This window comes from Ambystoma mexicanum, chromosome 11 (genome assembly GCF_040938575.1).
Source record: "Ambystoma mexicanum isolate Mex_15411 chromosome 11, UKY_AmexF1_1, whole genome shotgun sequence".
NCBI classification, from domain to species: domain Eukaryota; kingdom Metazoa; phylum Chordata; class Amphibia; order Caudata; family Ambystomatidae; genus Ambystoma; species Ambystoma mexicanum.
This window is the reverse complement of record NC_090934.1, coordinates 860,767,980-860,794,486: the sequence shown is the minus strand read 5'-3', so window position 1 is coordinate 860,794,486 and position 26,507 is coordinate 860,767,980. Positions and strand designations below refer to the sequence as shown.

General features: G+C 47.0%; 1 protein-coding gene across 1 annotated transcript in view; it reads right to left on the bottom strand.

Moving 5' to 3' along the window:
- The window catches only part of MYRF (myelin regulatory factor), a 568,116-nt gene extending 542,045 nt beyond the window's left edge, over positions 1-26,071 (bottom strand). The window contains exon 1 of the mRNA XM_069623888.1: positions 25,085-26,071. Coding sequence (XP_069479989.1) covers positions 25,085-25,130 — 46 coding nt within the window. The 5' untranslated portion in view covers positions 25,131-26,071. The remainder of the gene's footprint in view (positions 1-25,084) is intronic.
- Between the last annotated feature and the right edge of the window lie 436 nt (positions 26,072-26,507).

Below are 26,507 nucleotides of genomic sequence, written 5' to 3'. Positions count from 1 at the left end.
TTTATTTTGAGCTTAATTCCAGGTTTTCCCCACTTTCAAGCACTTTAATAAAAAGTGTTAATGTTACCCTATTTGATGCTACTCTATCGACCTTTAAGGATGAAGGGCTGAGTCGCCTAACCCTGAATTCCAAGCAGGTTGTAGGAGGATAGCTGTAGTGAGCTTAACTGCCTGGGCTATCTTTTATAAAGCATGCTGTGCTGTGCAAACAGTCACGGCCCAGTAGGACTCTTCGCAGGGTTCAAGGCAGCTGCAAAACTCTACTTTAGGGCTGAGTAGCGTAGTAAGCCTCTAAACCACCCCCCCCCCCCGCCCGCCCGCCCACCACCACCAACCCCACCCCAATCACTTTACACATGCCTTGGTTTGTAAATCGGGTGTTCAGTCCATTAGATGGGCAGGAATTCGCAGACTTGCTTTCGAGTAAAATTGATGTGAACTGCCAATGCCGGCGGCGGGGGTAGAACCTCCGCACGTCCGCACGCTCTTTCCGCAGTCGCAGTGGGGGCTTTCAATATGGGGCCCGGCAAGAGCGCAGCCAGCGCTAACAAGATGGCGCAGCATGGGCGGCAGTTCGATACCCAGTGCCGCCACTAAGGTCCTTCTATCCAGGCTCGGCAGCTGAAGTGACGATATAACGAGCACTCACTACATTTGGGTCCATACAAATGTTCTTTTTTTATTTCTTCTCTCTCCCTTTGTCTCTCTTGCTGCATCTCTCGCTATTTCTTTTTTTTCGCTTTTCAGTCTTATTTTTCTAGTTGATCACACTTTCCATTTTGGTTTCTTTTTCTGTTTAGTGCACTCGTTCTATTTTTTTTCTTGTACTGTTTTTTTTTACTTGGTGCACTCTTAACTTTTTGTTACTTTTACTCTATTTTTCTATTTGGTGTACTTTTTCCATGTTTGTGTCTTTTGCTTTTCCTTTCTTTTTCGTTGTCTCTTTGCACTTCTGTCTCGTTTGCTCTTTCTTATAATCCCTATGTCGTTCTATTATTTCTCGGGAGGATAGCTCAGGGGCAACGTGCTCGACTTGGAAACAAGACGATGCAGAGCAACACATGTTCAATCCCCGGGTCTGTGCTTGGAAATATCTGGGTATTAAGCACATTATAAATAACCTATCATATCATATATGTTGGTTACTTCTTTTTTTATACATGTAATCATGTAATGCTTTCATTTCTTTAGTCGCCTTTCTCTGTTTTGGCTTTCTGAATTTCTGCATCCTATGTTCCCTTATTATCAAAGTTTATTTGAGTGAACAATCCAAAAAACATACAATAAGAAAATACAATCATACAGCAATTAATCACAATGGAATGGGAAAAATACAAAAATCTGGGTTCCCAATACAACAATTAAATGTAATCCGGTAAAAAAAACATAAAAAACCTTGAAGACTTCAAATCAGTGCAACGGAATAATTAGTATGCGTTAAAAACTCCTAAAGATTTTAAAAAGTAACATGAAACGTAACACGTCCGCACAGTGTTTAACTTCTACTAGTTATTAGGATGGAGATCGTGCAGGGTGTTTGACACCTGTTCATCTGATTAGTTGTAATGGTGGATTGCTAACGTAGATTTGTATTTTTCTGTTGCTCTGTGATGAATAATGTATGATGGTATTGTATGAATGTATGTTTTATGGTATTTTCAATCAATGTAAGCAAACATTGTTATTCTTTCTTTTTGGCTGTTTACTTTGGCTTTGTTTTACTCTCTCCTTATCTTTGCTACCTTTTCGGTCTTTTTGCTGCCTCGTTTTCTTTTGTTCACTTTGTGTATGTTTGTATTTCTTTTAATACTGTATGTTCTCTTTCTATCCCTCTTTTCTTTCCTTCATAATTATTTGTCATGTTTTCACTTGTTGTTTTGTTTTATTTTTCTTCTCATTGTTTTCTATATTTTAACATCATCTGTCTTATATTTCCCTATCTCCACACTCCAGCATCTGTGTTCCTTCTTGTTCTTTCTTCCTTTTCATACTGTATTTGCTTTTCATTTTCCTCTCCTTTTCACTCGTTTCCTTTTTTTGCTTATTCTTTACTCTTAGTTTTTGTTCTGATTACTTTGATTCTTTCTTTAACTCTTCCACTCTTTTTTCTTTCTATTTTCCATCAATTTGCTTTTGTTTCCCTTTCTCGTCCTATCAGACTTCGTTTCTTTTGCTCTTTGTTTTTTCCTCATCAAGTAAAGTTTTCAGTTTACCTTCTTTTTCCCATTGAATCAATAATGCCTTTTTTGTTCTCACTACGTCTTTATTTCTTTTATTCTCTTTTGCACTTTCATTTGTTAGCTTGTTCTCGCTCGTTATGTATTTTTTCAATCACACTTTCTGTTGAGCTTTCATAATTCTTTTATTATTTTGCTACTTTTTCTCGCTACTTCATCTTTCTCTCTGTCTTTCTTTGGATAGTCCTCCCTTCCTGCTGTCCTCTGCCCCGCCCTTCCTCAGCCTTTCCTTCCATCTCTTAGTCTGTGTTCTTCTTTCCCTCTGCTCTCCTGCCCTCCCCCACGGCCCTCCATTCCTCTACACAGTGCTTGCAGACCCTGTAAAAGGGCACACACTTTTGGCAGGTGTGTCGACATTTTTTGGGTATGACTCAGCTACTTTTAGAAAAACAGTTGAACATGAGATTAGAAAGATGTGTAAATCAGAGTGTGTACAGCAGAGGTAAAAGAGAGGCCACAGAGTTTTTTTTTTCCTCCAGCTGCTATTATGGGAAGAGGCCGTTATTACGTGCAGCTGGCCCTGTTCTGAGTGGAACACTGGCAAGTCGCGGGTACATCCTGAATACCCCAAACTCCTCATCTGTTATTGAGCAGTATACATTCATGCCCTATGCACCCATAGAAGCCCATACCAGAGTACACTGGACCTCAAGAGCCATCAGTGTGGTAATTGAATATTGCACTCCTGTCCAGAGGTGGACCGGCCTGCAGGCAGCCCTGGAGATTTTCTTCTTAAAGGGGTTGGTCTTGCTCACAAGGTGTCATTTGGGGCCACTTAGAAGAACATTTTCAGGGCCATTTTTGTTTCCCAGCCCACCCCTACTCGGGGCAAGTAAGTGTATTTAAACACAGGGGTGCAGGTGTTAGGGGGCGAGAAGTGGGGGAATGGGGTGAACCAGAGAACATCTGTCAGGCAGCTTGTGATGAAGGCTTGTACCAATGAAGGAAGTCTGTGTGCCAAGCTCACTGATTGGCTTGCTGAAACAAGCTGGGTGTCAATTTCTCGATTGTAGTCGGTAGACAGCGTCCCTGGAAACGGGGCGTGAGACGTTCTACGTCTGTTTTCAGAGGAAGCAGCCTTGAAAATGCAGCAGTGGTCGGTACTGGTAAGTGGTGGGGGCAGGGAGAGTGTGGTGGTGGGGCCGCACAGTGGGAAAGGACCATCTCAAAATGGCCTGGTGGAAGGAGAGGGAAGGCACAAGACTGATCTTGCTGGGGGAGCAGCATCTTACCCTGACTCTTGTGTAGAGGCGCATTATAGATGCCTTATCATATCCTATCAATCCAATTTCTGAAAATGGGGCCTGATATCCTTATGCTGATGATCTGTCAGTCCGCATACGTTTGTGTCACTTGTTTTGGGAGCAGGACACCATAGAAACTCTTTCAGTAACTGGAGTCGTAAGATAATTTAAGTATAGCGTGACCAGATTTTGAAAATAAAAAACCGGGACAAGCCACTGACATGAAAGTAGGACTACAGCTTCAGCTGTGAAACTAGTTGTAGTTCTATGAGAGAGTGTGGGTGGTCTGTCCCGTGCCATGTTGATCAAGTGAGGAGAGCGCCCAGGGTCCCGAGACTATTACGTTTTAAAAACCTGTCTGGGATTTACCGATCGGGTGGATACCGAGGCAAGTTGATATATGTGTGTCTTTGCCCAGGACTCGCCCTCTTTTAACTTCCATGGAATCCTTTGTTTCTGTTGGAGATTAAGCGTGAATCTAAGTTTACGAAGTCGTGGGGAGTTGTACACAGCACAGCATTTCGGCATGTCTGACCTGTGCTTTGGATCAATGCAGGTTTGTTTGCCTTTGCACAGGACTCACCCTCTTTTGCCTCTCATGGAATCCTTTGTTTCTATTGTAGATTAAGGGTGGATCTGGGTTCTGGAAGTCGTGGAGAGTTTTACAGAGCACAGCATTTCGGCAGGACTCACCCTCTTTTGCCTCTCATGGAATCCTTTGTTTCTATTCTAGATTAAGGGTGGATCTGGGTTCTGGGTTCTGGAAGTAGTGGAGAGTTGTACAGAGCACAGCATTTCAGGCATGCCTGCCATATAAAATGCTCCACAGTTCACATATATGAAAAATACTAAGGAGCCCTGTGGGGGACCCATACAACATGTGTTCTACCTCTGACATTGCCTCAAAATGGTCCTTTACTTTATTTTTCAATGTTTTTCAGATTTCCCCAGAAAAACAATTTCTAGGCTTCAAACATATTCTTCTGGGTATATATATATATATAGGAGAAAAAGAGGAAAAATGAACCGCACTCTCCGTGGCGGATTAGAAGGCCATAGTCATGAAAAAAGGAAGCACAGCTCACAACGAAGTAAGGTCCAAAAGGATTTAATATGTCATACAAAATGCAGAGACATAATTAAAAAGTACGGCTGGAAGGCGGTAGAAGAAAAACAGGGTCAGGACGCCCGTAAGCGCGACCCACACACAACGTGTTTCGCATATAAATATATAAACAAAACAAGCCAGTCTATAGAATGCATACATATATAATTAGTCATGAATCCCACAACATTTGATTTCTCAGATAAAACGTAGTATTAGATCAAAATAACTCTCTTGACTCAATGATTGATAATCAAAAGATTACATAAGTAATGAAAATAATATTTACAGGATCAAACCATACATTAAAAACAGTGATTGATGTAATTGCAATTTCACTGTATTTAATGTATGTTGTGACCATGTAAATATCATTACTTTCATGACTTCATATATATATATGTAATCTTTTGATTACCAATCATTGTGTCAAGAGAGTTCATTGTTTGGGTAGGGAAGGGGTAAGGATTGTTTAGGCGGTGGGAAGGCAACAGGGAGCGGCTACCTGTTGCCTCCGCAAGTAAAAGAAAATGGCGCCCCTTGGGCAAGGGCATCGGGTTGCTGGAAACAGCAGACAGAGTATGTGTATTGGATTGGCTAATGGCACTTCCACAGGTGTGAATACAGAACAATGTGCACTTTCCCACATCCCACTCCAGAGACGGACATATCCCACCACACCCCGCACTGCAACTCCAAAGTTTGCACTCAAGGTAGCCGGACACCCCAGCAAAGCAATGCACCCCAGCATGCAGCCAGCATCAGCCACTGACATCGCCAACAACAAGCCACGCTGCAACCTTGCACATTGCTACTCTTCTGCGGGGAAACTCCGTTAATCAATATTTCCATTCAACATTGTCTAAATGCTGTTTCTGTGAAATGTCTTGTATGCACTTCGTTTGATGGGACACAACGTTAATCATTACCTCCTCCATACTATGTTATCTAAAGGTTGTTAAATGATGGATGAAGTGCATTCATGCACTATTATTTGTTAAGCAACAGACACATTCTACGAGAAACCTAAATCCTTCTTCCGCTGCAAACCGACAACTCCCAGTGCTATGCGGCCATGCCAAAGGCAGACGAGCGTTTCACAAATCTAACATAACATAACTGACGCCCAGGTACAGTCATCACTCGCCAGCTACAATTATAATATGCAGACGAGCATCCATTTTTCAGCCATCCAGGGCATAATAAGGCCATACCTGGGCATATGATGGCTGTACCCAGGCATATGACGCAGTAATGAACACACATGTGGACCTGCACACATGAAGCTTGAATACCTAAACTTGGGTTTTGGGGACCCTTAGAAAGAAGGGTTGGTTATTATATCCAAGGACGAGCAGATGGAGGGGTAGAATCAGGAATGCTAATTCATTTGAGTGTTTCCTTATTTTGTGATTTTTTTTTTTGTAGCCATGACAAAACAATACAGTTATTTTAGATTAAAGTTAGTATGCTTTTGAGCAAGCTCTTCAGCCGTTGGACTATAAAAGATTGTAATGATTTAGTTTATTTGCCAGCTTTGATGTTTTTATTTGTACTGTGTCGAGCCGAGACTGCGGGTCCGCTTCACGCCAGCGTGGGCAAGAACTGCAGACATGTTTCAGCCTTTTTGGGGCCTCATCGGTGAGGTGCAGCTCGAGCTCTTCAGCACAGGGTCTTCGCGAAAGCTCCCTGTCTGGGATACATTTACCACTTAGGTAGACTTGCTGGTAAAAAACAAGCATTGGCAAAGCCACCGGTTTTGGCTACTGCAAAGAAATGGGGTAGGCATGTTCCACACCCTGCCATAACACTGCTGCCTGGCAATAAGGTGGCAAAAGCTGGCAAATGATGTTGGCATATTATGTAAGTGCCTTTAAGAGTCTATCTAATGCCCATACAGCAGCCATCACTGTTGGATATGCAAGTGCCATTTTCAATGCATAGAACAGCCACATGGACATACCTATTGTTTGTATATAAAGGGCCTGAAAGCACACGTGGTTAAGAAATGTTAATACACCAGTAGCTGCTTTACTGCTGCCATTGAGTTATTACATTTGAGAAGACTGCTTAGAAACAACACTGGCATCCCCTTAGGCTAGCTCAAAGAGATGCCGGGGGTGGATTTAGTATGGGGATGTGCAGGTGGCGGGCGGCAATGGCCGTAGAGACTAGCATGGACATGGACAGTCGATGGGTGGGTGAAACGCCAAAGAGCACCCACAGGCTTTGTGCCACTCCTCACATCCCATCTCTCTAGCTTCACTTCTGATGCCAATAGTTTCAGATTTACAGTGCCATCTAATAGCCACAACTAAAAAGTGATGTATGGAAATGCTTGAGACAACAGTTCTTAACCACTGTGAACTACTCGGGGTACAATTTCAATCTATGGTTTTCTAGCTCATTTCTGCCATCACAGAAGGCGGTCACATGCAAAGCACTTTCCAGCAAGCGCCATGAATGTGGTGTTACTTGTCTTACTGTGCAGAGGAGGCATGCCCTGGCAGTTTGGGCAGGGCCAATGCTGATCTCCTCATAGTTGGTCCACCTCTGAAATGGCAAAGACAAGCTAAACACAATGGCATGGAAAGCTATCCAGGGGGCATCACTGAGAATTCACACCCGAATTCCCAACACGAGCCCAGTGCAGCCAAGGGGCAAAGCTTCTCTTTGAAGTAGTCTGACAAGCAATATACACAGCAGGGGACTTCACGAGAAAGATGTTCCATAGACATTTTGCCAACAGGGGAAGATTTCCTTGGGATTTAGGTAAACTAGTAGCTGGTCACATGATGGCAAATGGGTGCTCACCCTGTAATAAAAGTTGGTGATCCCCAGAAAGAGGAAAGTGTCGGATTGGGTAATAAGGGAGGCGTATAAGTACACCATTCAGGTATCCCCATTCCAGCATAAATACTTACAACAAAAATCAGAGATTCCCGTATCTAGACGATGAACAAAAGATGCATATCCTATTGGGCGAGAACTGTGAAACAGCAGATACAAGCAGTCACAAAAGAAGGATCCTAAAAGACCATAGACATGCACTGAAGCCCTGTGTGACTAAATAGGGGGCTAGCAGGACTCAGCAGCCCCCAGGAAGGCCGGACTGCGGCTTCTGCGCCCAAGGAAGCCCTGGGTGAAACCAACTCTCAGTTAAATGGGCCCATATTTCCTTCCAGCTTGCCCATCTATAGAACCTGGAAGTTCGTGGCCTTGCGGGGCTCGGGGGAGTGAATAGCGGGACTTTGCATGCTGTGTTTTCTTGGGCATGGTTTCTACATGCCTTGTCTCCCAATGACACTGTGGAAGGCTCAGAAGTCTGACCACTGCTAAGACATAGACAGACTTGCTGTTCTTGAGCACTTTGCACACAAGCCCAGGGGTTTGGCAACCATGGCATACATACATGAGGAAACCAAAAAATGGGAGTTTGTTTTGCTCGCTTTTCAGGGAGCTGTTGCAAAAATGGGCCAATTCGGATTTCTGTCAGCCAACCGCTGCCAAATGTTGTTGGGGGGCTAGGGAATTAAGTAGAAGGGATTCGCCACCTGCGTTTTCTTGGGCATGGCTTTAACATGCCCTGGCTCACCATGCAGTGAGTAAATTGTAGACCTACACACTGGAGCAGCGAACACCTCTTCTCCAGCTATCTCTCCTTTCGGTGCTGCGCTCCATAGAATACAGGTGAGCCCTACCATTAATTTGGTACATGTAGCTCCTCCACCTTTTCCTTCTCATGCTTCCCTCGCACTCATCCCAACTATCTACCCAAACTTTGCTCCTCTCTGTGCTGCGTCCCATAGAATACAGATAAGCCCTACCGTTAATTTGGTACATGGAGCTCCTCCACCTTTTCCTTCTCATGCTTTCCTGAGCACCTTACTCATCCGTCGCACTCAACTATTTACCCAACTTTGCTCCTCCCTACCACCACTGAATGTTCTATCATTCTCCTCCTTTGACTCTGACAGGCAAAAGTGCTTTGATGCCATAAACTATGTCAGTAGGCGCTATACAAATGCAAGGTAACATAAAATAACATAAAGGCCACACAAGAGATTGTATGCGTATATTTTGGTTGTATGTGACGGTATCAGTGAAAAAAACATTGTCTGGGTCGACAATGTTCTTTCTTTCTCCCGCTAAACAGTCTTCCCAAAACATTCTGAAGACTGGTAAAATTAAAGAGATAAACTGTGGCTCTTAAATATGTGGGGAAAATGTTGGATAATGGAAGAAAAATGTTCTCCAGACGATGGTTTTTACTGCTGATTATATCACTTTGTGGAAATGAGTCTCAGATCCCTGTGTTTCTCATATTGGTCACTTGTTGCATTTTAAATAATGTATTTTAATTTATTGCATGTCACCTGGTGCATCATTTTAATGTATTACATGATTTTTCATTTCCACAAATGTATTTTCATATCACACTGTATATGACTGCACTTGCATTTCAATGTATTACATTACTTTTTATCCCCCACTGTATTTTTTATCTTGTAAACTTGTTTGCACCTCAGCTGACAGCTGCCAGTTTACAGTGTATAATCTTCAGCTCGGGAGATGGTCCCACCCCCTTCCTTCCTGTACTAAGATTCCTTGAACCCTGGGACCAGCTTCCTCCCCTCCCAAGGGGCCTGCCAATGTTTGCTCACCTACCCCTCTTTGTTCCTGTCACCAGCCCCTCTGCACCCTGGAACAGTTGTGTGGGAAGCATGGTGCCCATCGTAGTATGTTTGCCCACCTGCCATGTCCCTGACCCTTTTTTCTTTAGCCCTCCATTCCCCCTTCCTGGGACAGTTGTGAAGGAGGGGGCTGTGCATCCAACACCCTGTAAATCCCCGCCCTTTTCCTGTCACTTATACCATGGGAACAGTTTTGACCTCCTTCCCCTTTCTGTCACTTGGACAGCTGCGTTCATGGCATCTTTCATTTTCCACAAAATCTGAGCAGCCAGCGTCAAGCATGTTATGTGAAAAACGTCATCCAAATATGTCCACCAAGTCAAAAGTTATTAGCAGTAGAATTTGGAAAAAAGCCAATGCCAATATAGACTGCTGCCCTATTTTATATATATATATATATATATATATATATATATATATATATATATATATATATATACATATATATTTATTGACTGAAAAAACTTTTCTAAAGGGACATTATGGTTAAATTGTACTAATAAAAACCTATGACGTTCAATGAAAAAACCTTGTTAGAGGAACGTTATGGTTACACGTAAAACCGGAGAACTTCAGAAATTCGCCAGTTATGGTAAGCTAAGCAACCATAACTCACGCCACCACCGCGCACTGCTGAGACTAACACCCAGGACATGAAAGATGACATCTCAAATGTCATTGATGACATCACATATCTGGACCACTTCTTTTCTTTACTGACATGATTAGGATAGTTTTTTGTTTTTACTGGCAATGAGAATTTCCAAAATTTAAAAGGTGCTATATGTGTATATATATATATATATATATATATATATATATATATATATATATATACACATTAACCTTTGTATATGTTCTAAAAGTACTTTTCTTAGAGTTTAATTTGAGCTCATAGTGCACATACATGGGGCAATAAGCACGCCTCAAATGCACAGTTAATTTGTGTACATGATGATTAACTCTAATGTTATTGTCATTTTTTGGTGATGTTGTTTCTTTCGTTCTTACTTTAGTTTCCCTGTATGTACTAATTGTATGCATTGTGTGTTTTTATATGTATTCTTTCTACTTACACAAGTGTGTGGTAAGTTTTCAATTGTTACCTATTTATTCCATGTTTAACATCAAAACTCTCATAGTAGCATTTTTTATTTTACTATTGGAAATGACCAGATTAAAAATATTGTACTCTGCAACCATTGCCTATATGTATGTATGATTAGGTTCCTCTACTAACAACAACACTAGAATGTAATCATTTGTTTGCATGAGTACATTCTTTAAAAACCTTAACTATTTCTCCCAATCACCCCTAACATCTTGTTTCCAACATTATGAACTCGACCGCTTGTAGGGACTGTTAATTAAAATTAATGTGTTTATTAAAATGAATGTAATATGTGATGTCATCAGTGGCATTTGTGATGTCATCTTTCATGTCCTGGGTGTTAGTCTTAGCAGTGCACAGTGGTGGTGCGAGTAATGGTTGCTTAGCTTACCATAACTGGCGAGTTTCTGTGGTTTTTCGGTTTTACTTGTAACCATAACATCCTTTTAACAAAGTTTTTTTTCAGTAAATTTCTTAGGTTTTATTAGTGCAACTGAACAGTAATTTGCCTCTGTAACAAAGTGTTTTCAGAGTGTGTGTGTATGTATGTGTATATATATATCTATATATATATATATATATATAGATATAGTGGTTGGCTCTAGGTGTGGAAGCAACCGTGCTAAACTCTATTGTCTCTTGAGCATGCTGGTAGGATTCATGAGTCGCAAGATCACAGGAGCTTTGGGGGTTTAGCCAGCACGCCAATTGTTGAGTAGGACGGGAGAGTGTTCTCCTGGCTATCTTGCTTTATTGGCTCCAAAAAAGGTTCTAACACAGTGGTTATTGCGATACAGTTTTCGCTTTATTTGTGCTAGTGATGGGTTTGTTCCACATTCAGTTGGTATGCATCTAGTACATTTGGGGCAATTGTGTCCCCTGATTGTCAGCCGACACGTGTTTCGACCCATGGGTCTTTATCAAGGCTATTGGATGCGGTCTGTAGCCCCCTGTGGGGTCCTGGTTCGTAATGGGTGGCTGTCCTGTAGGGACGTGGCTCCTGTTGGGCCCTGAGTGCCGAGTCTTTAGCTGGTCCGTTGTGGCTCCTGGCCCAACAGGAGCCACTGTCCCTACAGGACAGCCACCCATTGCAATCCTAGACACTCGTGCAGTTATTTTCCCCTGTTTGTGGCTGCTTTTCAGGGCATCATTAAAGGACACATTGAAGGACAGCGTAACTTTTTTCAGAGGACGGAAGCAATCCCTTGGGTTTTTTTGAGATTTGCAAGCTTGCTTAAGTATTTGGATGCCAGGATTTTGCTCAGGTTGTCATGTTCCCAGTGCAGACGCTTACCCACAAGACCACAAACACTGGTTTCATAATGGGATTTTGTTTACCTGGGAATATTTCACGACAGATTGCTGGGTTTAAAAGGTAAGCACCTTTTATACTTTGCAAGCACATTTATTGGAACATTTCCTCTCTCAGGTTATTTTTCTGGTGTTCATTACTTTTTTTTAAACATCAAATGCTATTTTGTCTTGCGCACATTCTTCTAAGGGAAGGTCAAATGAACTACATTTGTATATTTCACTTTAAGATAAATGTTCACTTACTGTGCTTATATTCATGGGTGCTGGCTTTTATTTTTGCTATTGGTGCAGAAAGTACCTAGGCATATGTTCTCATTTATTTCCCGTTTCCGTGCTGCTTAAATGTGATTAGTTGGGGTCATGCGATGTATCATAACAGTCACCAAGAGACCAGCCATAAAACAAGGGGCTTGGAGCACGCTGCTTAACCAAAGTGTGTGGTCCATGGCAAATACTTTAATCTCAATGCACATTGCCTACAAAAATTGTGAGTTCTCAAAGCCTGCCATCTTTTATACATAACAATACCACTGTCAAAACAGGTCAAAGCTGTCTGTGATTGATGAACATCTTTGAGCGATGGGTTGCAAGTGTTTTGGCCAGTGGTGCCGAAAAAATCTATGGAATACCAAAACCTTTGAAATTCAAAAAAAATATTTAGTTAATGATCAGTTAAGGTAAGAAACTTATCATAACAAAACCCCTGAAATACAACGCATTGGGGACCTTGAGACCGCCTTATCCTAGTGCGTTACCGGTGCAAAGCCCAAGAGGACATTTTTATTAGAACAGAAGGGATTCATAATGCCATTATGGGTTATATAATATTATAGGGCGAGATCAACGAGAATGTGCCGTGTTAAGCATATTTTAAAATCGTGTTGCAGCCCACAATCAGACACCCCAAGAAAGTCCCCTCAGAATACAGAAGTATTCTGCCTGGGTGGGTGGAGGAAGTGCCATACCTCCTGGGAAGGAGAGGGTCTCTGGTGCTGTGGGACACTGTGGCATGCTAAATGCATGCTCTTGTATGTGCTAGTTGTCTTGGGCCGGGAACCGGGGGAATAAAAAGCACTGACTTAGCCTTTAGCGCCTTCTTTTTTCCTGATGCGCTTGCACTCCGACTCGCACCCATGTGCATGCCAACTCCTATTTCACACCCCCACTAACCTTATCATTTGTGGTACCCTGAGGCCTAAGGTTTGCAGTGTTTATTTATGTCAGTTAAAGCTTTTGAATTTGGGGTGAGTTAGCATGGTGTATTCATTCATTATGAGATGGTAGGCGTTGTGTGGAGAATTGTGGTAAATGTCATTCTGGACTTGAAAGACAAATTCTAATTTGGAATGTCTGCATGCTCTCCAGTGTGTGTGGGGTGGTGGGCAAACTCGGTCCGGTTCTCCCCAGTATGTGTTTAGTGGCGGGAGCAGTAGGTCTGGGTGCTCTCCAGTATATGTGCAGCAGCGGGAGAAGTGGGCCTGAGGGATCTCTTGTATGTGAGGGGTGGCGGGGAAGTAAGCATGGGTGCTCTCATATATATGTGGAGTGGCAGCGGGAGTGGCTCTGGGTGCTCGCCAGTAGGTGTGCAGGGTTGTGAAAGTGGGTCTGGGTGCTTTCCAGTCTGTGTGCAATGGCGGGAGAAGTAGGTCTGAGTGCTCATCGGTATGTGTGCTAGGGTGGGGTAAGTGGGTTCAATTGCTCTCCGGTGGGTTGGTGGGGGAAGTAGGTATCTAGGTTTTCCAGTATGTGTCCAGTGGTGGGCAAAGTGGGCCGTGGTAATGACGAGTATTGGGTCCAGCTGCTCCCCAGTGTGTTAGTGTGGGAAGTAGGTCTGTGTGTTGTCCAGTGGCAGGACAAGTGGGTCTGTGTGTTCACCAGTATGTGTGGAGTGACGGGGGACCTCGGTGTGGGTGCTCTCCCAGGCTTTGAAAGTGGTTCTGGGTGCTCCACAGTATGTGTGGGGGAAACTAGGTGAGGGTGCTCTCCCATATGTGTGTAGTGGCAGCAGACGTGGGTCTAGGTGCTCTCCAGTATGTCTTCAATGGTGGGGGAAGTGGATTTGGGTGCTCTCCAGTATGTGTGCAGAGGTGGGGGACCTGGGTGTGGGTGCTCTCCAGTATGTGTGCAGGGCTGTGGAAGTGGATCTGAGTGCTCTCCAGTATGTGGATGAGGAGCAGGCGCAAGTGGATCTAGGTCACCTGGCCTAAGCCCCGCCCACCTGGTGCCTTCCTGGCTGCTGCTCATTTTCCCCACTTATCAAGCCCCGCCCACCTGGTGCCTTCCTGGTTGCCATTCTTTTTCCCTACTTATGGAGCCCTCCAGCCTCTTTTCCTTTGCAGATGGGGAGCAGGTGCAAGTGGATCTAGGTCACCTGGCCTAAGCCCTGCCCACCTGGTGCCTTCCTGGCTGCCGCTCTTTTTCCCTACTTAAGGAGCCCTCCAGCTGCTTTACCTTTGCAGATGGGGAGCAAGTGCAAGTGGATCTATGTCACCTGGCCTAAGCCCTGCCCACCTGGTGCCTTCCTGGCTGCCGCTCTTTTTCCTCACCTGGTGCCTTCCTGGTTGCCACTCTTTTTCCCTACTTAAGGAGCCCTCCATCCTCTTTTCCTTTGCAGATGGGGAGCAGGTGCAAGTGGATCTAGGTCACCTGACCTAAGCACCACCCACCTTCTTAGCCCTGCTTCTTCCTTCCTGCTCTTAACTCTTAGATCAAGGGCGTCTCTTGCCCGGGCGTCCAAAGCGAAGGGCATACAAAGAAAAGGGCAATTCCTGTTTGGACCAGGGCCCTAACCCCTGCTCGGACAGCAGGTAAGCATGCACCAACATGTGTTTACTCGCTCTCTCCCCACAGGCCATCCCTACCCCCTCTCCGCCCCCCCTGTGATGTTTCCTTGTGCCCCCCCTTCCTGCACACAGGTGTTGCCTGTTTTGCTTGATTCTTTGACCCTGCTCACCCCCCCTCCACTCTCCAGCCTACTTCTGCAGGTGTGTGTCCTGATACATTCTGGTTGCACCATCACTGTCTTGTGGCCAGTGTGGATTCAACATTTATGGACTTCATTGATTAGCGGTGGTCACCCTTTCTCAACTCTCATGCTGGACTTACTTTGCATCTTGTACTCATGGTGGCCCTGAATCATGCTGTTTCCATCTTCATCTTGTATCCTGGCTTGCAACTTTGTGTTACTACCGATTTCTGCTATTGGTATCACTCTCCCCTCTTGTTTTTCCACTCTTTTGACTGCTTACTCTCTGTTCTCTCTTCCTCTCCCTCCTCCTATCTCCTCCCCTCCTCCTCTTAACTTTCTTCTATGCACTTACTCTATCAGTTGTCTCTGAACATGGCATGATGGCAACCTTGTCTGTCTACTCCCCCCTCCCCTTACTTGTACAACCCCCTGGTCCCCCCAGCACTAACAGAGATGTCGTTAGGCCTAGTATGATAGTCACTTGTTTTGTTGCTCCCTTTCTGCTCCCTTCTCCCTCACCTTTTGTTTTTCTCCGGCTCTGCCAGAAATGTCGTCAGGCCTAGTATGGTAGTTGCCTGTCTGTTTTCATTTCCTTCCCACTCTCGACCTCCCTTCCTTATCTATGTCTTAGCTCTTGCACTATCTGAAATGTCATCAGGCCGAGTACGATAGTTAATTTCACATCCAGACCGTTCATGGCCTGTAAAAATGTCATTTTTATTTTACCTTGTTCCCTCCCTTGAAGCGCTTTGAAACACATTTTGTATAGGCACTATATAAACTATCATATCATTTGTGCAGTGGTGGGGGAACTAGGTGTGGGTGCTCTCCAGTATGTGTGTAGTGGCTGCAGATGTGGGTCAAGGTGCTATCCAGTATGGGTTTTAATAGTGGGATAAGTGGATTGGGTGCTCTTTTGTATTGGTGCAGGGGAAGTGGTTCTGTGTGGTCTCCATTATGTGTGCAGTGGTGGGTGAGGTAGGTCTGGGTGCTCTCCAGTTTGTGTGGAGTGGCAGAGCAAGTGGGTCTCGCTGAACGTCCGTGTGTGTTCGAGGGGTGGGGGGAAGTAGGTCCAGGAGTTCTCCAGTATGTGTGCAGTGGTGGAGTGAAGAAGGTTTGGTTGCTCTCCAGTATGTGCGTTGAGTTGAGGGGAACTGGTTCCAGGTGCTCTGCAGTATGTGTGCAGGGGTGGGGGCAATAGGTATTTGTGCTCTCCAGTAAGTGTGGAGTGGCAGAGCAAGTGGGTCCAGGTGCTCACCGGTATTTGTGGAGTGGAAGGGGAACTGGGTCCAGGTGCTCACTGGTATGTGTGGAGTGGCAGGGAGACTGGATCCAGATGCTCACTGGTATTTGTGGAGTGACAGGGGAACTGGGTCCAGGTGCTCACCGGTATGTGTGGAGTGGCGGGGGAACTGGGTCCAGGTGCTCACCAGTATTTGTGAAGTGGCGGGGGAACTGGGTCCAGGTGCTCACAGGTATTTGTGGAGTGGCAGGAGGTACTGGGTCCAGGTGCTCACCAGTATTTGTGGAGTGTAAGGGGAACTGGGTCCAGGTGCTCACTGGTATTTGTGGAGTGGCAGGGGAACTGGGTCCAGGTGCTCACTGGTATTTGTGGAGTGGCAGGGGAACTAGATCCAGGTGCTCACCAGTATTTGTGGAGTGTCAGGGAGGACTGGGTTCAGGTGCTCACCGGTATTTGTGGAGTGGCAGGGGGACTGGGTCCAGGTGCTCACTGGTATTTGTGGAGTGGCAGGGGAACTGGGTCCATGTGCTCACTGGTATTTGTGCAGTGGCAGGGGAACTGGGTCCAGGTGCTCACTGGTATTTGTGGAGTGGCAGGGGGACTGGGTCCAGGTGCTCACCGGTATTCGTGGAGTGGCAGGGGGACTGGGTCCAGGTGCTCACCGGTATTTGTGGAGTGGCAGGGGGACTGGGTCCAGGTGCTCACTGGTATTTGTGGAGGGGCAGGGGAACTGGGTCCACGTGCTCACTTGTATTTGTGGAGTGGCAGGGGAACTGGGTCCAGGTGCTCACTGGTATTTTTGGAGTGGCATGGGAACTGGGTCCAGGTGCTCACCGGTATTTGTGAAGTGGCGGGGGGGATTGGGTCCAGGTGCTCACCGGTATTTGTGGAGTGGCAGGGGGGACTGGGTCCAGGTGCTCACTGGTATTTGTGGAGTGGCTGGGGAACTGGGTCCAGGTGCTCACTGGTATTTGTGGAGTGGCAGGGGGACTGGGTCCAGGTGCTCACCGGTATTCGTGGAGTGGCAGGGGGACTGGGTCCAGGTGCTCACCGGTATTTGTGGAGTGGCAAGGGGACTGGGTCCAGGTGCTCACTGGTATTTGTGGAGTGGCAGGGGAACTGGGTCCAGGTGCTCACTGGTATTTGTGGAGTGGCAGGGGAACTGGGTCCAGGTGCTCACTGGTATTTTTGGAGTGGCATGAGAACTGGGTCCAGGTGCTCACAAGTATTTGTGGAGTGGCGGGGGGGACTGGGTCGAGGTGCTCGCCGGTATTTGTGGAGTGGCGGGGGGGACTGGGTCCAGGTGCTCACCGGTATTTGTGGAGTGGCGGGGGGGACTGGGTCCAGGTGCTCACCGGTATTTGTGGAGTGGCAGGGGGGACTGGGTCCAGGTGCTCACCGGTATTTGTGGAGTGGCAGGGGGGACTGGGTCCAGGTGCTCACTGGTATTTGTGGAGTGGCAGGGGGACTGGGTCCAGGTGCTCACCGGTATTCGTGGAGTGGCAGGGGGACTGGGTCCAGGTGCTCACTGGTATTTGTGGAGTGGCAGGGGGACTGGGTCCAGGTGCTCACCGGTATTTGTGGAGTGGCAGGGGAACTGGGTCCAGGTGCTCACTGGTATTTGTGGAGTGGCAGGGGAACTGGGTCCAGGTGCTCACTGGTATTTTTGGAGTGGCATGGGAACTGGGTCCAGGTGCTCACACGTATTTGTGGAGTGGCAGGGGGGACTGGGTCGAGGTGCTCACCGGTATTTGTGGAGTGGCGGGGGGGACTGGGTCCAGGTGCTCACCGGTATTTGTGGAGTGGCAGGGGGGACTGGGTCCAGGTGCTCACCGGTATTTGTGGAGTGGCAGGGGGGACTGGGTCCAGGTGCTCACTGGTATTTGTGGAGGGGAATGGGGGACTGGGTCCAGGTGCTCACCGGTATTTGTGGAGTGGAAGGGGGACTGGGTCCAGGTGCTCACTGGTATTTGTGGAGTGGCAGGGGGGACTGGGTCCAGGTGCTCACCAGTATTTGTGGAGTGGAAGGGGAACTGGGTCCAGGTGCTCACCCGTATTTGTGGAGTGGCATGGGGGACTAGGTCCAGGTGCTCACCAGTATTTGGGAAGTGGAAGGGGAACTGGGTCCAGGTGCTCACTGGTATTTGTGGAGTGGGTGAGTGTCAGGGAGGACTGGGTCCAGGTGCTCACCGGTATTTGTGGAGTGGCAGCGGGGGACTGGATCCAGGTGCTCACTGGTATTTGTGGAGTGGAGGGGGAACTGGGTCCAGGTGCTCACCGGTATTCGTGGAGTGGCAGGGGGGACTGGGTCCAGGTGCTCACTGGTATTTGTGGAGTGGCAAGGGGGACTGGGTCCAGGTGCTCACTGGTATTTGTGGAGTGGCAGCGGGGGACTGGGTCCAGGTACTCACTGGTATTTGTGGAGAGGGTGAGTGGCAGGGGGGACTGGGTCCAGGTGCTCACCGGTATTTGTGGAGTGGCAGCGGGGGACTGGGTCCAGGTACTCACCGGTATTTGTGGAGTGGCAAGGGGGACTGGGTCCAGGTGCTCACCGGTATTTGTGGAGTGGCAGCGGGGGACTGGGTCCAGGTACTCACCGGTATTTGTGGAGTGGCAAGGGGGACTGGGTCCAGGTGCTCACTGGTATTTGTGGAGTGGAGGGGGAACTGGGTCCAGGTGCTCACCGGTATTCGTGGAGTGGCAGGGGGGACTGGGTCCAGGTGCTCACTGGTATTTGTGGAGTGGCAAGGGGGACTGGGTCCAGGTGCTCACCAGTATTTGTGGAGTGGAGGGGGAACTCGGTCCAGGTGCTCACCGGTAATTGGGGAGTGGCATGGGGGACTGGGTCCAGGTGCTCACCAGTATTTGGGGAGTGGAAGGGGGACTGGGTCCAGGTGCTCACTGGTATTTGTGGAGTGGGCGAGTGGCAGGGGGGACTGGGTCCAGGTGCTCACTGGTATTTGCGGAGTGGCAGGGGGGACTTGGTCCAGGTGCTCACTGGTATTTGTGGAGTGGCAGGGGGGACTGGGTCAAGGTGCTCACTGGTATTTGTGGAGTGGCAGGGGGGACTGGGTCCAGGTGCTCACTGGTTTTTGTGGAGTGGCATGGGGGACTGGGTCCAGGTGCTCACTGGTATTTGTGGAGTGGCAGGGGGGCTGGGTCCAGGTGCTCACCGGTATTTGTGGAGTGGCCGGGCAAGTAGGTGTGGGTGCTTTTCAGTATTTGTGCGTGGCTGTAGGCCTGGATGCTCAGCAGTACGTGTGCAGTGGCGGGGAACGTGGGTCTGGGTGCTCATGGCTTACACTTCTCACCCTATGTTTTCCTAGGACCATTGTCAGGGGTGAAGGAAGGTTTACTCCTTACCCTTCTGCACAAACGTGTGATGTGCTCTTTGGGGTCTAGGTACCGAAGTATGTGTTTTGCTGGGCGCTATTGGTTCTTTTAACCAATGCTTTGATTTCACTATTTTCGGTAAGCAATGTCCTGCCCTGCAACGTGCTGTGCTTCATTGCGCGCATGCGCCGCCTCTCCGTTGTTACACTGATGAAGGCTGTCACTGTAATTAACGCTAGAGTTCTGGATGCCAGTTTGCAAGCAAACGGGTGAATATTTGAAAACGCGTGAAGATACGTCACACCGTCAGGAGAAGGCCGCTCCTGCAGACGGCAGCGCTGCGCGGCGTAAATCCCAGTAACACAACCACGGCATTCCCCAATCATAGCCGAAGAAACGGAGGCACGAGGCGGCAGGCAACGCGCTGGAATCAGTGACGTAGTGGAGGAAGTGCGCCATGACCTTTGGCCACGTCCCTGCCAACCTACACCATCAGCAAAGGATGAAGATATCGCCGGAGCAACCATTTCAGGAACCGCAAAAGACCAACACGAGGGAACGCTGCTTCCGTCATCTGTACTATTGGTTGAAAAGGATTCTGACAATGATTTTCATATTTTCAAAGCACACATAATTCACGCTTTTGAAGGCGGATCTCACACAATCAGAGAATGAGCAGAGACTGGGGTTTTCCTGTTAGTGCTGTTCGAAGAAATGAGCTGTGCTTCCAAAGTACTTGGGTGCACTCATTGGGAGTGAGTCAAAGGAGCTTATTTTGCTCAGTGTGTAATGCGAACTCAAAATGATGCCATGCGTAAGACAGTTTACAATCATTTTCATTCATTTGTATGGATGAGAGGAGGGGTTGATTGAAAGTTTTGATTCCGCCCCGCCCCCTTCCTCCCTGCCATACACATACTCCAGAATGTATGTCAGCATCACATTTGCATTCTGGTGTAAACGTTGGGGATCCCTGTGGAATCCTCCTCCATTTTACACTGCAAAAAGCTGGCGGATTCCATAGGAGTCCATTCTAAATACTGTGCGCAAACGTCAAGCAGCGTTTACTCAATTTGCACGGCGGAGAGCGAAAGGGGGGGCGTAAAGGTGTGTACACTATCATTTTACGCTCCATTTCTTTTAACACAAAAGTGCAAGTGTTGAAAATTACTCAGAGGGAACCTGTTTACACCAAAGTGTAATTGTAAGAGGTCCCCTCAGCATTATGTACACAAACTTAGAATATAGGCTGAATAGTCTTTGAAAGTTGAAGTTTTGATTAAAAATGAGCTTGTACAGAATATTATTTTAGATCTGATTTTTACCTCCTCTCTGCATGTTTCTTTAAAGTTTTTTGTCACGTCTTGTATGTTTATCAGATTACTGAAATAGCAATTGATGTTATTCAACAAGTTTAAACTTTGTCTATTATATTTAAGAATGTGTTTAAATAGTGTTATATATGTCTGCATTATCTTATTTAATTTACATTTCATTAAAACAATTTAAATAGAAAAATAAATTAAAAAAAGACATTTGGAAAGGAAATGTCCCACGTTACATTTTCTAAAGTCTTCAGCACTGCACCAAAACATAGGAAGAAAGAACTGACGTAAAGCCTTCCCGCATTTTCTCAATCATTTTCATAAGGAAGAGGATTAACAAGCACGTGCAAAAGGCATGCATAAAACCTTTGCAGATGCTTTTTACTCGACGGATCTGGAGCACGAAACGGAATGGCCTTTTCCGTCACCTCCATCTACTCTGCCACAAATCTTCATGCATGTTACACCAGCTAAAAGCAGGCGTATTCCACAGGACTCCATTATAAATGGTAACAGCCATGTGTAAATGATACATAAGAGGAGATGTTCTTACCAGTGGTTAATTAAAAATCTATTTTGTAAAATGTTTTATGTGAAATCAATTCGTTACATATTAGCATCTTGTTCAAGGAACTTGAGATTGTTAAGTGAAAAGTTATTTGTCTTGATTCAATCAAGTATTTTAATTCATTTGAACATAAGTCTCCATTATCGGGCATCATTTCGAAACAACATTGTAACGTGATTTAACAGTGGCTTGCATACCAACAGTATTACAAACGTGCTAGGGCAAAAGGGCAGTGCGAGTGGCATAGTATATACATTATTTCGAAAAACAACACAAAAGAGTGACACAAAACATCTAAAAAGTCGTAAAATTAATTTTACGAGTAGTGCAGGGTCGAAGAAGCATGTCTGCGTTTCGGCGTGAATAAATTGACTGCCTTTGTCATGGCAGGCAGCCCTTATATGGTTTGCACTAAAAAGTGCAAATTGGAGTACTAAAGGGGATCCCGCCTGCTTTTGCTCCTTTTTAACATGACAAAAATGGATTGAATCAAGACAAATAACCCTTCACCTAATAATCTTGATTTCTTTAAACAAGATGCTAATAGGTAACTAATTGATTTCACATAAAAAAACAGCTAAGTAGATTTTGAACTAACCACTGGTAGGAACATCTATTTTTGTGTATCAAAACTTGCATGATGGGGCATGGGCCCTCTGTGCCATTTTGGAGAACCTAGAAAATTACCTATTACATGTTACTATTGTGCAAATGGTGGGTGCACCATTGTTTTCAAGGCCAACGCAGTTCAAACGATAAGACAATAATTACTTTCCTTAGTCAATGTATTTCTATTATTCAATTTTTTTAAATGCATATTTTTTGTTTACTTCTTGTAATACTTTTCCACAACTTTTCATTGTTATCTATTCCTGTATTTGGTACCCTTAACAAGTAACCCAAGCTTACCTTCACCCCGCTTTCAAACTGCACTGTTTGCTACTAAAATGCTTCAATAGTATTCATTTTCTGGCAAAATAATGCATTCTTTGCGGGTTCTAGACATTCCGTCCACTGGTTGCAATGCAGTGCCGGAATGGAAAGCGGTGCGAAAAGAGATATTTACGCTGCTTTAGCATTTCAAGAAAACACAAGTCAAGTACAACAGCGTGCGAGGTCGGCTATGAGTGGTCATGGAAGGCAGCTCTGAGCGGAGAGCCAAGTGAGATCTGTCAAGTGTGTCTCTGTCGTGATGGCCACTGCAACACAGTGCAGTTCTGTGGTGTAAGACTTTGATTTGTATCCCCGCTCCCTTGCACTTCCTTCTGTACACTTGCATGACCTGAATTTACTAGGCCTAGTAAGTTCTGTCCTGTGCCCCCTTTGTCGCCCTGTGCCCCCTTTGTTGCCCCTACAAATCTGGTAGCGCGTAAACACTTCATGCACTTGCACTAGGAGAAATGCCGTCAGGCCTAGTACGCTAGTTACGTTTTTGTTAGATTATTCAGAAACCTCGAGGCCTAAGAATGACTAATGTAGTCCTTTGCTCCCTTCCTGCTTTGAAGCACTTCACTTGTGTATAAGCGCTGTACAAATAAACAGTAACAATTTATCAACTTTAATAGGGGGAAAGGATGAGTCGGCCCTGCCACAGGATTAGAGCTTGCCTCAAGTGCAGGATGCAATAATGTCCCAGAACAATGGTTGGTACCCAGTGTTTTTGGCAAATAATGTTTTCCGCCATATTTTTTCTGCTGTATTTTTTACTGCAATTTTTCACAAAATGTTGCTGCCAAATGCTGAGGAGTGTATGGGAGAGATTAGAAAGGGTGTCCGCCCCCCCCCCCCCACATTTTGCTGTAAAATAATGTGATAAAAAAGTGATGGTAAAAAAATACAGCCGTGGAAATTGAAGAGTGAAAACACATGCCCCATTGCATTATGAGTATGGCGGTGTGCTAAGAAATTGAGGTAATGCAGTGATATCTCTGTTACCACTGCATTACCACACTGCTATACTACAACTTTGGCAGTGAAGCAGAGGAAAACCCGCTAGCAAAATTATGGAGGTAAATCCGCTGCCTAACCGCCAAAAACCAGCCAAATCGGCAGAATTACTGCCAGCAAGAACGCCGTAATCTCCATGTGGTATTATGGACTCCATAAATTTGGACTAACACTGCCAAACCACCGCTTGCTATCTGGCAGTAATTTTTCCAGACCAAGTAGCAGTAACGTTAATTCTGTTTGGCGGTTTTCCTGTGGATTTACCATCAGAATACTGCCCAACTTGTAATGAGGCCCATAGAGCCCAGTACTTTACTCGTGTAGGATGAACTCTCAGAGACCCGGCAAGCTTTGGTGTCATCTCCATAGGAGACCCAATCAGGCCCGCTGGATACAATGAAGTGGCCAATCACTTGCCTTTTTGATTAATTTAGTTCCATTTACAACTTTTTATAAATATTTGTCAAGGTCCCATTTTCCGAGACCTAACGTTCAATGAGTGGAGCTCTGTCTGTATCCAATCCCTACGCACTATACTTAAGTGATCTTTCAAGGGTAATTCAAGCGTTCACCTTGGAAGCAAGACAACGTGGAGCAACACAGGTTCGATCCCCGGGTCCACACTTAGAAAGCTCCGGGTATTAAGTGCGTTATAAATGACCAATCATAATTCGGCCCAGGTATTGGCACAGATATATAAGGTACTGGCAACCTGGAGTGTTCCTGGAAGTAGACAGTTTCATGCAAATTAAGTCAACATTCACTTTGCAGCTGTGTTTGCAAAACACAATGTACACGAATGTCATTGGCCTGGGCTATGAGGCTGTTTATAAGGCTGCTTTAAGTGTTTTGCAGTGCCTATAAAAATGGGATGGAAATATAACACTAATTAGTACCCTTGGAACACCACTCAACAAATCAGGAAACAGGGAATGTGGGCTGAATCCGCCAGTTAACGCCCGCATTCACAGCTCGGCTGCGTTTTTGATATGGCTGCCATGTTCCCCTCCCTGCACTTTCTCATCCGCAGACCATGGTAGCCCCCTGTTGGGTATTAAGTGGCGGGTCCCTAATGCAGGCGTTGGGGTCGTGTTGGCCTGGGCATCCTTTCGGTGGGATACCCCCGCACCCCGTTGCTGTTCCCTGGCACTTTACCACAGCCCACGTTCTCGCAAAGCGGCTAACTCTGCAGTGCGCCTTCTGCGCCCGCCATCGCTGCCTAGGTATAACGAGCGCTACACGGAAGGCATGCGATGCTACCAGAAAGTTCCGGACAGGGGGGTCTTCTAGTTCAGGCAGGGAGCGACAGAAGAGGAAACGTTGGAATGTGTGGTACTCAGTGAGTACCTACTCCAGCCACCACGAGTAGCGCCCCGCTGCCCCAGTGCCGTTGCAATATGGAATCTTTGAGCCCACATGCAGCAAACAGCGCGTGCAGCAGGCTCTATGTGACCACCGTGCGCATTGGCAGAACTGTTGGCTAAGCAGACACTGTGCTCCCTAAAATCATACGTGTTTCTGCAAAGTGGTAGCCCCCGCAAAGCATTTCAAGCAAGTCAGGGGCATGGGAACCCGCGCCTTAGAGCGGGGGGGTGTGGCTGGCTGTTAACACCTCAGGTTTGCACCGAGAGGCCTGCGATGTCTGTTCCCACCCATGCCCCCTGTTTGATCACACCGTGTGAGCTTGGGCTCGTGACTGTGTCTTTCTGCGCGTGGCTTCAACCATATGGCAAACATGGTAGCTCTTCGATGCCGAGTATCACCAAATGTTAAGCGCTATAGAAACGGGGGTAGGGGGGGCACACGACACGCCCACCCGTTTTGCTGAATATGCGGTGTCACCGCAGAGCGCTGTGTGTGAGCATGTTCCCACTGCCGTTGTGGGTAAAGTATTTAGAAGTCCTATGCACGACAGTACATGCATGGAGTGTGTACAGGTGCCCCGGTGAGCGACGGGTGTCTCTGCCCACCCCGGGTGCAGGAGTGCTCGCTTACCTTCGAAAAAGCGTTGCAGAGCCTCAGTCTCGTCCACCACATCCATGGCTCCTGCCCTAGCTCTGCCGGCGGGGCCCTGCCATGAAGGGGCCCCACAGTGCTGCTCGCTGTCCAGCTTCTGCGCCGCCTTAGGCTCCGGGGGACCACAGGGCTCTCGGGTGGGAAACACCGGCAGCCAACAACATCAGCAGCGGAGACGGGATGGTGGGTCGGGGATCTGCTTAGGTGTAAGGGGCCCCTTACCAGGGTAGTTGGACCCCCTGGCAGGCAATATGGGGTCTTTTTCGCCAAAGCTATCCACTCAAAAAGCGGTCCAATGTAAGGTTCCGTTGTGGCCAGAAAGTCCTTATGCCACTAGCCTCCACACGGCTGGGGAATGGGGTGGCACCACTAGGCAACGTGGGAACCTCCCCCAGGCAGCGGGTGCCCCTCCGGCTATACGGAATAACGGGGGTCCTTCCACTGGGCAGTGGGTTCCGTGCGTGAGGGTTTCACTCCGCTGTAGGGTGGCTGCGATGACGGGAGTCACTCCAAGGCGAGGCCTGCCTGGGCAAGGCTGGTTCCTCGTGAGTAGGACTAACCTTTGCAATGGGACCCCATCAAGGGAGGGGTCCGCTGGAGGTGTGTCCCCACCCGGCTTTTACACGACCACGGAGCTCATCTATGTGACAGGGTCAAGGCTGGGCTGGTGACGGAAGTCGCTCAGGTGTTGGACTCTGCTGCCGGCGAATGTGCCTCAGTCGTCGGGCTCTGCTGGGCGATAGAAAAATCCCTTGACCGGTCCGAGATGTTAGCACACGGGGATCTCTTAAATAAACTGCCCCGTGCCGGGTTTCGGACGGCGCTTACAACCCAGGATGAGTGGAACCAGTAGGGTGCGCCCTCCCCTTGGCAACCTCCTTCAGCGGGGTCCAGAGATGCTGCGCTGCAGACATTAACAGGACGCCCTGCCTGGACAGCTTCTATGTCAGCCTGAACCCCTCGACGGGCAGTAAACAGCAGGAGCCCCCTCGACACCCACTTTCTTAGTCCTCGTGCCGCTGAGGCTTTGCTGTTGGCTGGGCTCCTTGGTGGTCACTTGTTCGTGTGCAGGTTCTGCTCCCAGCTACGAATTAGCTCAGCAGCGCCATCTGCTGGCCTGCGCTTCCCTATCACTGTAAATTGGTAGGTGGCTGCCTTGGCCGGGACTCGGCTGCAGCATGGCCGTAAAAGTCTCCTCCACCTGGATAGTTTTTCATCAAACCTAGAGCTGCAACCTCACCGGACTGACCGCATTTTCTGCGCTTTGTCCAGTTTACTCACAGTAAATCCGAATTGATGTCTCCCATGGGATGGCAGGCCGAGTTTTATGATTCAGAAGCCAGGTAAGCTTGGCCTGTGCGGTTTTTAGGTGTATCAGCCAGAGCTGAATTGGCATCCTGCT